Source organism: Notolepis coatsorum (assembly GCF_963971535.1).
Source record: "Notolepis coatsorum genome assembly, chromosome: 1".
Lineage (NCBI taxonomy): Eukaryota > Metazoa > Chordata > Actinopteri > Aulopiformes > Paralepididae > Notolepis > Notolepis coatsorum.
This window is the reverse complement of record NC_140165.1, coordinates 80,508,134-80,523,551: the sequence shown is the minus strand read 5'-3', so window position 1 is coordinate 80,523,551 and position 15,418 is coordinate 80,508,134. Positions and strand designations below refer to the sequence as shown.

Here is a 15,418-nt window from a genome sequence, read left to right as displayed (position 1 = left end):
GAGTAGACGACAGAGTACAGCAACTTGCAATGGGCCTGGTCTACAAGATACACTATACGACCGGGGTACCCATGTACATGTCAAAATACTTCCCAAAGGTCAGTGAATACCACAACCACTACACCAGAGTAAGCTCAACAAATCATGTAAAACCCAGATTCGGCTCAAACAAGGGACTAAACACGTTTAGCAATTATGCCACAACAATGTGGAACGCCCTACCCAAAGCTGTAAAGGAATGTGAATCACTACCCACATTCAAAACCGCTCTTAAAGAGCACCTACGGGAGGCTGCAATTCGAAACTGGCCACCGTAAATGCCCAAAACCCCCACCACCTCCTAATAGACAGTCTCCTCCCCACCGCATGTATATATTCCCTCCCCGCCGTATGTATATTTCTCTCCCACCCACCCACCCCCTCCTAATGTACAGTCCCCTCCCCATCATATATACTCTGTCAGGATCTAGGGGTAACAGTACTGTATATTTGAATACCGTTTATGTCACAAATGTATCAGTACTAAATACCTATATGTCCCTATGCCATAAATGTCATGTATGTTGTGTATGCCATAAATGGGGGACCCTGATGGAAACAAGACAAACGTCTTTCTCAGGTCTGCATCCCCTTAACAATTGTATGTATTGAGCCGTACTGTATTGTACCCATTCTGCAATCTGTTAAATAAAGTTGTCATTCATTCATTCATTGCTCATTGTACTGTACCTCTCCTGGCCACTAGAGGGAAGCCTCAACGACACGCGCGTTTACTTTCGGTCCCCGACTAAAACGGAACCTCCCAGTGTGCACCGCGGGACCTCTCGCGCTTGGCTGCTTGCATCCGTTGCTTTTCACTCGCAACCGTCTGATATTTTATTTGGTTTTAAAACGCAGACACATTTCCCCACAAATGTCTTCATTTCCACTGTTATTTACGGTCCAAATACATCCCGAACACACCGTGTCGCTACTCGAGAAACGTAACCACGCTTGAACGTGGCCGGCGGTGCGGAAATAAGGAGGAGAATAACAACCTCGTCAGGTGAGAGATGGGGGAGGAAGTTAAGCTAACGTTAGCATGCTAGCTAACATTAGCATGCTAGCTAACGACGCGACCAGTCGGTGTAATAAGGTCAAAACTGTTCTATTCGTTAATACAAATAATTGGACCGTTGTCATGTATATACGTTTATATGATTTTACGTATCGTTCGTTCGTAGTCTGCTGTGCTACTATCAGATATCGGATGCCTGCTAGTAGCAAGTAGCAACACACTGGTCGACGTTAGTGGGCTCTGCTGGGCGGTGAGCTCATGTTCCTTATCTGGTTGTGTTGCAAGATGTGTTCTAGTGTGGTTGAGAGGATCAAGTCAAGAGATTTATTTGTCACGGCATACAAGTATACAATGAAATGCGGGTGGTCTTGCCCGCAACGATGTGCAAATAACATATTATAGAATCAACATTGTGCAATAAACAAGTAACATTGTGCAATAAACAAGTAACATGTTTGTTAGGGCATATCGGTATATGTACATAAGTTATTTACAGAGCATGGAGGACATACTAGGTCTAGTGAAGTCTCACGATTTCTACAAACTTATCAGCTGGTTGCCTGGTTGTGTGTTCAATTCGAGTGTTTGGAATGTTATTCGGACCCATGCAGTAAGATGGCCCAATGCATTCATAAGTGTAATTACTATTTGACCCAATAGCTATTTTGGATGCTCTCATGCTAAGCGCCCATCAGGGCTACCAGGCCTGAGAAATCATACAGCTGGATTTCAACCGATAAGAAACCTACTTGGTCAATAGTAAATCAATTTAATATATGCAGACATATATGCTACATTCAACTGAGCGAACAGCTGACATTTTAAGAGACCTGTCTTATTTTCTATATTGTGTACTAACTTTGTCTAATGTAGTGTTGCTGTGATGGACGGGTGATGTTTGGTCTAATGTAGTGTTGCTGTGATGGACAGGTGATGTTTGGTCTAATGTAGTGTTGCTGTGATGGACCGGTGATGTTTGGTCTAATGTAGTGTTGCTGTGATGGACAGGTGATGTTTGGTCTAATGTAGTCAGTGTTGCTGTGATGGACTGGTGATGTTTTGTCTAATGTAGTGTTGCTGTGATGGACAGGTGATGTTTGGTCTAATGTAGTGTTGCTGTGATGGACAGGTGATGTTTGGTCTAATGTAGTGTTGCTGTGATGATGGACAGGTGATGTTTGGTCTAATGTAGTGTTGCTGTGATGGACAGGTGATGTTTGGTCTAATGTAGTGTTGCTGTGATGATGGACAGGTGATGTTTGGTCTAATGTAGTGTTGCTGTGATGATGGACAGGTGATGTTTGGTCTAATGTAGTGTTACTGTGATGGACAGGTGATGTTTGGTCTAATGTAGTGTTGCTGTGATGGACAGGTGATGTTTGGTCTAATGTAGTGTTGCTGTGTGATGGACCGGTGATGTTTGGTCTAATGTAGTGTTGCTGTGTGATGGACAGGTGATGTTTGGTCTAATGTAGTGTTGCTGTGATGATGGACAGGTGATGTTTGGTCTAATGTAGTGTTGCTGTGTGATGGACAGGTGATGTTTGGTCTAATGTAGTGTTGCTGTGTGATGGACAGGTGATGTTTGGTCTAATGTAGTGTTGCTGTGTGATGGACAGGTGATGGCACCAACCAGGATGAAGCTGCGTGTGCGTCGACGGGCCAGCGCAGCGGGGGTGAGCAGCTCTGGACCCATAACGGGAGGAGGAGGGCAGGGCGAGGTGGAGGAAGGGAGGAGCAGCAGGAGCAGGAGGAAAACCACCTCCTCCGCTCCTCGTACCACTGCCACCACCACCACCACGCACCCTGAGGAGGCGTCGCCTCGTCCCACCACCACGCACTCCGCATCGGCGGAGGAGGCGTCTCCCGACTCCAAATGTCCCATCTGTCTGGACCGGTTCAACAACCTGGCCTACCTGGACAGCTGCCTGCACCGCTTCTGCTTCCCCTGCATCCAGGAGTGGTCCAACAGCAAGGCGGAGTGCCCTCTCTGCAAGCAGCCCTTCTCCTCCATCCTGCACTCCGTCCGCGCCCACGACGACTTCAAGGAGTACACCCTGCGGCCGGCGCCCAGCAACGGCAGCGTGGCGGCGACGGTGGCCAGGAACGAGGGACAGATGTTTATGCTCCTGCTGAGGAGGAGAGATAGGGGGGGAGGACCGAGAGAGAGGGGAGGGAGGAGAGTACGAGGGAGGGGGCGAGAGAGGAGGAGAGCTGCGGAGTTGCCTCTCCCTCCTCATCCCTCATTCTCCCCCGTCATGCCTGAGGACGAGGAGATGGAGAGAGCGATGATGAGAGGAAGAGTGGAGGAGGAAGACCGCGGGGTGATATTTGAAGGGCTGACGGGGCTAGGGGGGCCGGTGAACCCCGTCACCCCTAACGACCGCGCCTCACGGAGACTGATGGTGCGCCTGGCGGCCAGGCGGCGCCTCCAGCGAGAGGGCGGGACGGTCAGGAGGCTGAGGGAGAGAGAGATGCTGGCGCTCCGCCGCGCACTGTACCGCAGTGGGATACAGGTGCATGGCATTGCCGGGGTCGGTAGCCAGGGGCAACAGCGTGACATCACGGCTGACGGCTACCGTCGGAACCCCGCCCTCATCAACAGACTCCGCCCCTGGCTGGAGAGGGAGCTCACGGTGCTCTACGGAGCCCATGGCTCATTGGTGGACATCGTCCAGCGCATCATCACCTCGCGCCTCGTCCGCCACGGCTTGGAGGACGCGGCCACAATAGGGGAAGAGCTGCGGCCGTTCCTGTTGGTCAGGACGGACCACTTCCTGCACGAGTTGGTCAGTTTTGCGCGCTCTCCACTGAGTTTGGAAAACTACGATCTCCAGGCAGTTTATGAGCCGTCTACGCCATCTAGTGTTCTGGAGGGGAACGGCAGCAGCTCAGACGACGATTCTGTTATCGCCATTTCAGAGGGAGAAGAGGAAGGAGAAAGGGGGGGAGGGGAGTCGGAGGAGAGGGGGAGGGCGGGACTTGGTGAAGTCATTCAAACGGGAAGTTCCCTTAGCCTGTCTGCTTGGGACGACGAGACCCCAGGCCCCTCCTACTCCACGGCCGAGCCCTCCCATTCGCCGCGACCACTGTCCGTAAGCCCCGGGAGGCAGGATCTGCGAGCTCGAACGGCAAATCAGCAGGCGGGGGAGGGAGAGTGGAGGGTGGGACAGAAAGAAGAGGTGGTGGTGGAGGAGTGTTTGATCGTTGGTTATGTTAAACCCATGGCAGAACGCACGCCTGAGCTGGTCCAGCTCTCCTCCGACACAGAAGAGGAGGAGGAGAAGAAGGGAGAGGAGAAGAAAACGGGGGGGAAGATGACTGAGACTCTTCCTCCACTCCCCTCCATCGCTCCCTCCATTTCTCCCAACATCCCTCTCATCCATTCAATCTCTCCATCCACATGGAACATTGACGGACTGACGGAGAGGGAGAGAAGCAGGCACAGTTCACATGCACGCTCTCAGTCTCCCGCACACTCTCGTTACCGTGCGCTCTCCTGCTCCTGGTCGGACAGTCTGAACGGAACGGTGTCGGACCAGAGCGAGCTGTGCGTCTGCAGCCCGGCTTCGCCCAAGGAGAGCGAGGAGCGGAGGGAGAGGAGGGAGAGAGAGAGGAGGATCTCAAAATTCCTGTCAAGCACGAGCTGCCCAGACATAGAGACGGACGGAGATGAGAAGAGGAGCGGAGAGAGAGATGGAGGAAGACGGGGGAAGAGTGGTGGAAGAGAGAGGAGTGGAGAGAAGGAGAGGTGTGTTGCCTCGTACGACCAAAAGCCATCCGTCTATTCCGTCATGATCAGAACCATGTCTCAATACCGGCGTTCCCAGTCTCCCTCACCTCTCCTGATCCCGTGTGATTCTCGATCCCCGTCCCCTCGAAGCCCCTCGGATTCTCCGTGGGAATATCGTTGCTCCGCCCTCTCCTCTCTCTCCTCCTCCCCTGCCTCTCACAGTGTCCCTAGCAACGAGGGGCATGGCAACCATCACCACGGGGACAAGCCGGGGGGGAAGAGGAAGTACAAGAGCCGTCACCTTGACGACGACCCCGCCTGGCAGCCACACCCCAGTCGCCACAAAGCCAAGAGCAAAGACGGAGAGAAGGAGAGGAAGGGGAGAGCCAGAGAGAAGAGGAGAGGAAGAGGGAGGAGGGACGACCACGGGGAGGAAGGGGAGAGGTAAGACTGAGGGGGAGAGGTTTAATTTGTTTTATTTGCTTTTTTCTTTAACCAGGCTACTTAACCAGACTAGTTGACTAAAACACTTTCTTATTTACCCATGATAGTTGTTCTTATTTAACCAGACTAGTTGACTAAAGACTTTCTTATTTAACCAGACTAGTTGACTAAAGACTTTCTTATTTAACCAGACTAGTTCACTAAACAAAAAAAAAGCCAATATCGAACATCCCTATTAAGAACTCCTTCTTATTTAACCAGACTAGTTGGCTAAGAACTCATTCTTATTTAACCCGACTAGTTGACTAAGACATTGGGCCTCATTCTACAATACTCTATTATTATTTTTCTTATATTCTTGCTTACCTGTCTGTTAACACTTTAACTGCCAGGAAACGCTTTACAGCGTCATTCCCGGCCATGCTCAAGTTGCCGAGGACGCTTTACAGCGTCTTTAATATCAATATTTCAAAAATCTGGAATCGGATTCATATTTCCCCTCCGCTGGCCTGAGATCCACCAGGAGGACCCACTGAGTTCTCTGGCGGTTCAGGAGCGCCATCTGGTGGCCGATCGGCGCAATCGCTTAACAGGAAGTGCAGTAGAGGTTGTGCTGGTCGCCCATATTACTTCCGGGCACTCGCTATAGGTCGCAGGACTCGATCTCGACACACTACATAGCGATCGATTGCCAATAACTCGATAAACAACATGATTTGGACGTATATACCATTATACAAGCTGGAGATGGACCGTGTAAATCTACATCCCATAATGGTAACATTTCTACTCTACGATGATTGCCCAACGGCGCGCGGAGACTGGGGTGAGTTTTAGCGTGTAAAATTACCGTCTTCGATACTAACTGCTATTATCAACATTTGACCCACATTAGATGATTGGTATAACGCTGCCCACGGAATTATAAACGCCCCCTAGCCCATCCGGTCAACATCAGATGACGTGTAGTAACTTCTAGAAGTACGTCTAGTTGGAATTTTTTATATCGCGCTGATTGCCATAAAACTGTATTGCATCATCAATATAATGCATTTGGGGCTATAGATCACGTTCTGGAGAAAGCTGCAGAAAGAGATGAAAACATACTTATACATTAGACCATACTTTACTATGAATATGTGAATGAAAAAGTTTAACGTTGCTACACAATGAACAATACATATAGGACTTTGAATGGGCCCTAATAATGGCAATGTAGCAATATAATTTAAAAAGTTATAGCCCTGCAAAGAAGGGGACTTTCTCCATGTTAAATATAGCTGGCAACCTACGGTTGATAATGAATTTAACCCATGGCACCCAAAGTGTTAAGAGAACAATAAGAAAAGCCACCGCCACATTCATCAAGCCGTTCTTAAAGTCCAAATCTGTTCTTACCCAGGTTTTTTGAATGGTGAATCCCACTCATTCTAAACTGGATGCACGTTCTCGCGCAAAGTCATTTGCATACAGAGACACGCCTCGCGCAGGGCTCCAGACTAACTTTTTTCACCACCGTCCCAGAACCGTCCCGAAATACAATTTTAACCGTCCCAAAGTGAATGTAACCGTCCCAAAAATCAAATGTCGTTTCTTTACTTTGGTTTTGTCGTCTATAGTTGTTATTGTCATAAGAAACACCATTCAGAGAAGGGGAGAATAAATTGATTTAGTCAAAAGGCTCCCAGGTGGAAAGATTTCACAAGAATAATTATGATTAAAAATAAATAAATATATATATATATAAAAAAAAGTCTTTAACAAGGTGCTAGTATAGGGATATTTGGTCACAGTGCTGTTATAGTCAACCAATTGGCGCCATGTTGATTATTCCTTCCATAGGAAAATATATTTAAATGCATTTGTATTTTATTTTATTTCGTTTTAGTTTTTTTTTTATTACAAATGTGTGTGTTTATGGTTGAAAATGTTAGAGATAAATAAAGATCAAATCAAATATAACTGAATAAGTTCTTTCTTCTAACAAGAAAGAAAAACGTAGTTTAGCTTTAAACTATATAATGTCATTGCGTCCAGAGATTCCACCTTTGATAACTAAAGTAATGACACTTGACTAGTAATGAAACATGTCCCTTAGATCGCGCTGTCCTCCTCGTCGATATTGATAACTGCTGCTAAAATAAAATAAGTCCCGAGTCGAGACTCTGTGCTGCTTCCAACGAATCCCAATAGCATGCAGCCGCAGAGCCAGGGGCACTTTTAGGTCCGGTCACAGGCCCGCTCAACAGCGCCCCCCACCCAACGGCTGAATTGCCAATGGCTGAATTGGAGTATTGCACTGTGCAATACTCCAATTCAGCCATTGGCAATTCAGCCAATCTTATAATTTGTTCTTGCCTGAGAAAAAAGCAACAATAAGAAAACTTTGCTGAATCCCAGGTAAGAACAAAGTAAGAGGAAATGCTAGTTAAGAACGAAATCTGTTCTGATATCGCTTCATGCATGAGGCCCATTGTTCTTATTTAACCAGACTAGTTGACTAAAACACTTTCTTATTTAACCAGGATAGTTGTTATTATTTAACCAGACCAATTGGCTAAGACCTTGTTCTTATTTAACCAGATTGGTTGACTGAGAACTCATTCTTATTTAACCAGACTAGTTGACTGAGAACTCATTCTTATTTAACCAGGCTAGTTGACTGAGAACTCATTCTTATGGGTGGGACGATACATCGATCCAGATCGATACATCGATCTAATTGTCAATGATCCAATAGGATCGATGCAACGTAAAAAGATCTGTTCATATCGATACTCTTATTTTAAAAAGCAGTACGGGCTCAACAGTGCGAGATATATGTTGCACGTGCTACAGCAACATCGGTCTGTGCGATGACATAGATTGTTTTTCATTTAAATGTCTGGAAGAGCTCAAAAATATAAATGTCAAATTATATTTTCGTTGCCTTTTTTGAGGATCTAAATGTTACTGATTGTGTTATGATGATTGTGTTATGATATCGTCTCATATCGATCGCAGGCACCTGATTCTAATCGTATCGTAACGTTGTGGCATACTTTGTGATATTGCCAAATATCGTATCATTGTCCAAATAATCGATATCGTATCGTGATGAACCTGGTGATTCCCACCCTAAGACCTTGTTCTTATTTAACCAGACTAGTTGATGTTTCTTCCTGAACGCAGCACCTCGATCGCCTTGAAACCAAGAACTAGCTCTGCACAAAGTCTGTGTTTAAAAATAGAATAGACCTTTTTCTCTCTTCCTATCTTGCCTTAATAATCTCATTCCCCTCTCTCTCTCTCTCTCTCTCTCTCTCTCTCGGTCTGTCTCTGTGTGTGTCTCTCTGTTTATCTCTCTCTCTCTCTGTATCTCTCTCCTCTCTAAAAAGTAAAAGGAGGAGACAGAGTCGTAGTCCCAGTGTAGAGATCATCTATGAAGGCAGAGCAGCTCCTCAACCTCCTCCACGCAGGAAGAGGCAGAAGAAACAGCATCGCAGGAAACGCCACAGCAGGTAGGAGCGCTGCACCACACTCTAACACCAGGGGCGCTGTTCCGGAGCACTGCACCACACTCTTCCACCAGGGGCGCTGTTCCGGAGCGCTGCACCACACTCTTCCACCAGGGGCGCTGTTCCGGAGCGCTGCACCACACTATTCCACCAGGGACACTGGGTCTCATTCTCCAAGGACTTACGACAAAAAGGGCTTTCTCTTAGGGCCATTTGAGACCTTTTCGGGCCGATTTTGGGATTCACCAACCGTCCCAATAAAACATTAAAGGGGAACTATTTTACTATTCCTAGCACTATTTGGGCAACTTTAAACAATTCCTGTCAGTCTATTGAAGACATCTGTACGTTTAAAAAAAAAAATGCATTGGTTTATATTTCTAATCAAGTACTCAAACCCATCATTTTTCAGCCACAAGAAATCAGGCTGTTATGGCCTGGCTCCGCCCATAAGCACTTTGAGTGACAGTCAGTCGAGAGAGAGAGAGAGAGAGAGGGGGTGTAGACAGACAGACAGACAGACACCCTATGTCTATACGTTGTGTTAGTTTGCTGCTGCTATGAGAGAGAGAGAGAGAGAGAGAGAGAGAGAGAGAGAGAGAGAGAGAGAGAGAGAGAGGGAAAAAATAAATAAAGTGTAAACACTCTGCGTGTCCTCCCGGGAGAGGGAGCCGGGAGGACACGCAGAGTGTTTACAGTTCTCTCTCTCTCGGTTCGGGAGCATGAGCTGTCTGTGGCGCAGCGCGGTGGTGGACTTGAGCCGGGAGGACACGCAGAGTGTTTACAGTTCTCTCTCTCTCTCGGTTCGGGAGCATGAGCTGTCTGTGGCGCACTTCCTCGAGAGGGAGAGGGAGACGCAGAGCGTTTACAGTTCTCTGCTTCTCTCGCTCGGCGGGCAGCTAGAGGGGGCGGGTGTTATTATGCAAATGCACCATATGATGTCCCATATAGGCAAATTTTCAGATGACTCACTTGAGGGAGGGACATTATTGTGAGGGGAGAATTGGAAGAATGCGCCAAATCGAGAATTAGAGACATAGATTCTATTACTATAAGTCCACATAGCTAGAAAATAACCCTAAACACAGGAAAAGGTCATTTATAAGATAGTTCCCCTTTAATATTATATTATAATATATTGTCTATTCATTTCTTGCCCAAAAAGGTCTCAAATGGCCCTAAGAGAAAGCCCTTTTTGCCGTAAGTCCATTGGACAATGAGACCCACTGTTCCTTATTGAAATTACCGTATATCATTCTTTCGTTTTTTGAAAAAAAATATATGTCATGGAAATGTGATCTTGATATCTTGATTATACATGATTGTCCAGTCCTAACTTGTTTTGAAATAACATGGTGGATCATATTAATATGTACTGTTGGACTCTGGTAATTCCATGTACGAATAAATAAATTATGATGAATAAATAAATGATGATGAATAGGGCTGTACCAAATGCTTCGAAGCTTCGATCATAATGTTGACATTCGAATTCTAAATCAACATTAGAATTTTTTATAAAACAAATTATTTATTTTTATTTTTATCTTTTTTTTGTCTATTCAATCTGTTTAAACCAATGGGGGTTTTCTTCACTGTTGCAGTTAAAGATTAGGCTACACTAATATTATACTATAAGACGTCACCATCACTTTCATACCAACCGTGCCCTTATTGGATTATTTATGTTGACGAAACTGATAAAGAAAGTTGATTTAATAAAAGAAAAATACTAATTTAATCACTTTATTTAAATTGAGGATTTAGTTAAAAAAAAGAAATGTAATGTTTTTTATAGACATTCGAAGCTTCGTTCGAATACTTCAATAGAAGCTTCGAATGTTAAAAAATGACATTCGGTACAGCCCTAATGATGAATGTCCAGTCCTATTTGTTTTCAAATAAGATTATGATGGTCCAGTCCTATTTGTTTTGAAATAACATTATGTCCGGACCGGTCCTATTTGTTTAGAAATAAGATTATGAATGTCCAGTCCTATTTGTTTTGAAATAACATTATGTATGTCCACTCGAGTCCTATTTGTTTAGAAATAAGATTATGAATGCCTTGCCCAGTCCTATTTGTTTAGAAATAACATTATGGCTGGGCGGTATGGTAACAGTCTAACATTTATATCACGGTATAATTTGAAGCATAGATGGTAACGGTATATATCACGGTATATTCATCTATCTTAAAATGTCTATATAAATGCTTCTGAAGGGGTAAAACACTGGTATGGCAGCTATTACTGTACTCTTGTATTACTAGGACATATTTCACATAGTACAGAGTTATTTTAAGAAAATGTATTGTGCAAAACTGCAATAGAAAAATGCAAAACCTTTTCTCAAGTTACTTCCATCTCTGAAAAAAACTTTTTTCATGAAATACAATAAAATCAAGCTGCACAAAGTGAATATAAAAATTAATGACACTGTTTTGTGTACAGTAACTAGCACAACACTGGTGATGACATATGCTGCATGCGACGCCCGTCAGTCTCACTCTGCTGGAAAAATAAATCAGCTTTGGTTAAGCTGTTAGCACAACACATAGGCCTAGTAGTTATTGTTTTCTCTCAAACACTACAGTACTCTCTTAACACGATAGATAACGTTAGCTAGGTGACACATTTGTATCCCTGTAATGATAACATTAGATGGATAACGTTAGTGTTGGCTAGTAGTTTATTATCAACATTAGCCGGCTATCTAACGTTAACACTCCTTAGGCTACATAATGTATACATCCCTGTCTAGCTAGTAGTAGTTTTAGTTATATCAACGTTAGCTAGCTTAAATAACGTTAACGCTCGCTAGGTAACATCAAAACAACGTAACATGACAAGTTTGCATCCCTATAAGGTTAGATAAATGGAGAGAAGGACAGCGAGAGAGCTGAAGAATAGATAAAGATAGCTAATTACTTGGGAATGAAGAGGAAGGACTTGCATGGCGCTTTCACACCGGCAGGGCTCCGGTTCAACCCCCGGCTCTGTTCTGGAGCCTCTGAACCTCGGTGGCATGACTACGCAGCCTGCACGCATTGCTGTCCCCCACTGGTGTGGTTACGGCATTGCTACTTTAGAGCTGCTCTACCGGTCACAAGGTATAGTCCATACCGTAGCGCAAATTCATACCAGTGTACTTTCTATACCATTTATACCGTCCACCCCTATGTTAATTCCTATTTGTTTTGAAATAACATTATGAATGTCCAGTCCTATTTGTTTTATAATAACATTATGAATGTTAAGTCATATTTGTTTTATAATAACATTATGAATGTTCAGTCCTATTTGTTTTGAAATAACATTATGAATGTCTGGTCCCACTATTTATTTTGTGTAACAATAACATGAATGTCTTGTCCTAGAATTTGCCCTACAGCCCACCGCATTTTAAATTATGTTTTTCTCTGCCTGGCTACCCCACACCCAAGAGTAAAATACCTTTACAAACTGGGCAGTACATTAAGTAGACCGTGATCCTGGCTCCAAAATGTACAGCGAATTGATTGATCAAAGCTAATGTTTGTGCCCCCCCCCACAATGCCAAAGATCAGGGATGGGACGCGAGCGCACAAAAACAAAACTGATTTCTTGCTGTGTCTGTGAGTGTTTACAGGGTTAGCTTAGCGTTAGCAACTAACGCTAGTTAACGTTTTTACCACGCCGTGGGCATAAAGGAATGGCGAGGATGCAAAGCATGTTAGACGCATTCGACCCGTTACTCACAGAATTTTCACTGCACACAAAAACAGTGTGGAAAAAGAAGAAGCAGGGACTAATTTGCACTGGTGTGCCTAGTTATAATTTCGGGTCTTACTGACTGCAAAATGCAACCAAATAGGCGCACTCTGGAGCCCTGAAATTACTTTTGTGTTCAGGATTCTTCTCTGAAATCATGGCTCGATGACACACTGGAGCCATCCTTAGCAGCATAACACCTCCCCTAACACTATAAAAACTAGAGTATTAGCATGGTTTTCCCAGAGTTGATAAGTAGCATAGTAAAGCTAACCGTTTCATCATGTGAATGGAAAAGGCTAAAACAATTGGCGCTGTGAGGTATAGTTAAATACCCGGTGGTTCTTTGTTTTTTCTTTTTTCCTACCGTCGGTGACTTCGGGTTACTGAGAAGCGCTTTATAAATTAAATGAATTATTATTATTGTTGTGAAGGGCCAGATTAAACCGAATATATATATTTATTTATATATATATATTTAATTGTATTTGTATATTCTCTAATATTCCCTGATATCCCTTGTATATTCCTTGTACAATATGCATTGAATATCCATTCTAGCCTACTGAACATCCCATAATAGTCTCCATTCTACTATTGGTCGAGACCTTGGTGCCAGGCTGCCATACCCCCCAGACCCAGTTCAAACGTACCGCTCAACATGTACGAACAAGTCCTAGTTCCGCGTAGGAATCTGGCTACCGCACCACTAACGGTACTATTTGTTCATAGTGCGTATATATACTGCGCTACTAAAGTAGGACTTCCTTTTTTCAGTCCAGTTTCTTACCCTCCAATAGAGTGACAGACGTAAAGCCTCCCCGCGACGCCACGTGTGGGAGTAAGGCCAAGTTCGGCCTACCATCGGTATTGAGACTATTGTATATTAATATTTGAATAGTCATATTTGGCACTATATCGTCGAGTTGGACGTAGTCTATTAAGCTAATAATAGTCTGTTAATATATAGTGCTTCGTGCGGTGAGAATACTACCGTAGTCAGTACCCCATCGTTCGGGCAGAGAACTGGCTGCTTATCCAGGATGGTCGACCCCATGTGAGACTGCATCCGAGGAGCCCCAGAGCCGACGAGCGAGTGGACCTGTATACCGGATTATTCTACCGACGACAGCCCGCCTTCCCAGGCACGGATTATGCTTTGTGTACAGTGATTATTCCATGGATAAAGACCCCCGACACTGCCGTGTGTTGGAACCCCCCCCCCTGGAGAGGACGCAAGGTGAGGAGACGCTCTGCAAGACGAGGTCGCTTCACGTCTCTCCCCCGTGGACCGGAGAGAGCCGGCTCACAGAGTCCAACTGCTTTCATCCGTGGTCCAAGGATCGCTGGCGCACCGAGCTGCACAACTGTGGGTTCACCCAGGATACCCTTGGCCGGACGAGGCAGCCAGACTCTACCCCCCCCCCCCTCCTACTCCTGTTGTCTTACAAGCGACCGGATTAACCCTCCTAGTGTATCCAGTCTTATAATCATTAAAGTATCATTGCTGTTATTCCTTAACTATTCCAGGTCGTATATTTACCGCCTGCGCCATCAGAGATTGGACATTCTCTATTGATATACCGACGAATACTCTTTGCCATAAAAGTGCATACTATTTCAATTCATAAATGTAATTAAGTGATTAAGTGCTTGCTCTACACACCATTGCTGTGTAGTAATAAATACATACTTCGACTTCGTACATTTGTGTTGGATCCGTTTCATCTACGTGGGAGTGTTTATCATAATATATTTATGCCGAGTACTGGGTGGCCGAATATTAAGTACAAAGGTAGTGGTAGTAAGTATCATATCTAGTAATACAGTCAGGGAATTGTACCCCTCAGTTACAATTGGTCCTTCGAACCGGATGGGTAATTAGTGTAATATTAATATAGTGTTATTAATATTGAAATGGCCTATGATGAACACTCCACGAAACGATCCTCCTAACCAACGCCCGCAGCGCGAACGACGGCTCCCTCAGTACTTAGAGGCTTACGCTGTCAGTCAACAACCTAGTCTTCTACTAACAGTAAACGCGGTAAAACTAGAAAGTAAAAGTATGTCTAACCCCAACGCCCAGACTACCCCGACCATAGAGGCCCCTACGGGTTCTAATGTAACTGACCAAGTTCACGGTGGGGACCAGTGGGAACCAGACATGACTTCACACCCCGCCAGTACTGAAGAAGTAGTCCCCGATGAGTCCCGGGAGGAATACAACGCTACCGAGAGAGAACTCGGCACGGAAGAAGACGGGGAGAGCACCGTGGAGATAGAGCTCCAAGGCTCCGCAAGGAGTACCCCGAGGGAAGGCTCCCCTATACAACCGCCTTCTCCCAGCGAGGCAGAGAGGACCCTACAGCAGGCCTTCCTCATCAGCCTGAACGCCGCTGCTGAACGCGACCGACTGCAGATCCAGCAGCGGAGCGAAGAAGAGCATATACGTCTAGAAATAAGACGCATTCAGAGGGAAGAGAATGTGACCCGAGACCGAGCAGACAGCCAGCGAGCAGCTGCTGGTGCTCTACGGGACGCAGAGCGCGACAGACAGCAAGCGCAACTAATAGAACAGCTGATCAGACGGACAACACCCTCTCCCTCCGCCAGAGGCTCCAGGAACTCGTCTAGACACACCTCCAGGGCGGCATCCCCTAGCCGAGTAAACAACCCTGAACTTGACCAACAGACGAGGTCTATACCCCCCACAGACCACCTCCCCCCACCGGTCCAAGCGAGACCTAGCAACCGGGAAGGAGCAGCATATCCTGTGGAGAGGCTAAACCAGAGACTACAAGCACTGGATGACCTAACTGAAGACGAAGAGGAAGAGGAGGAGAACCACGCCCGACGACAGCACAGTACTCTACCGGACCAGGAGGTCCGGTACAGCCCAGGCTATACTCCCGCGGAGCTGCGCTACAGACCC

General features: G+C 45.6%; 1 protein-coding gene across 1 annotated transcript in view; it reads left to right on the top strand.

The window, feature by feature from the left end:
- Nucleotides 1-930: 930 nt before the first annotated feature.
- The window catches only part of LOC311239528 (uncharacterized protein), a gene marked incomplete at its 3' end in the record, with an annotated part of 129,759 nt that continues 115,271 nt past the window's right edge, over nt 931-15,418 (top strand). Inside the window, exons 1-3 of the mRNA XM_084327847.1 lie at nt 931-1,045; nt 2,677-5,234; nt 8,612-8,734. Coding sequence (XP_084183973.1) covers nt 2,680-5,234; nt 8,612-8,734 — 2,678 coding nt within the window. The 5' untranslated portion in view covers nt 931-1,045; nt 2,677-2,679. The remainder of the gene's footprint in view (nt 1,046-2,676; nt 5,235-8,611; nt 8,735-15,418) is intronic.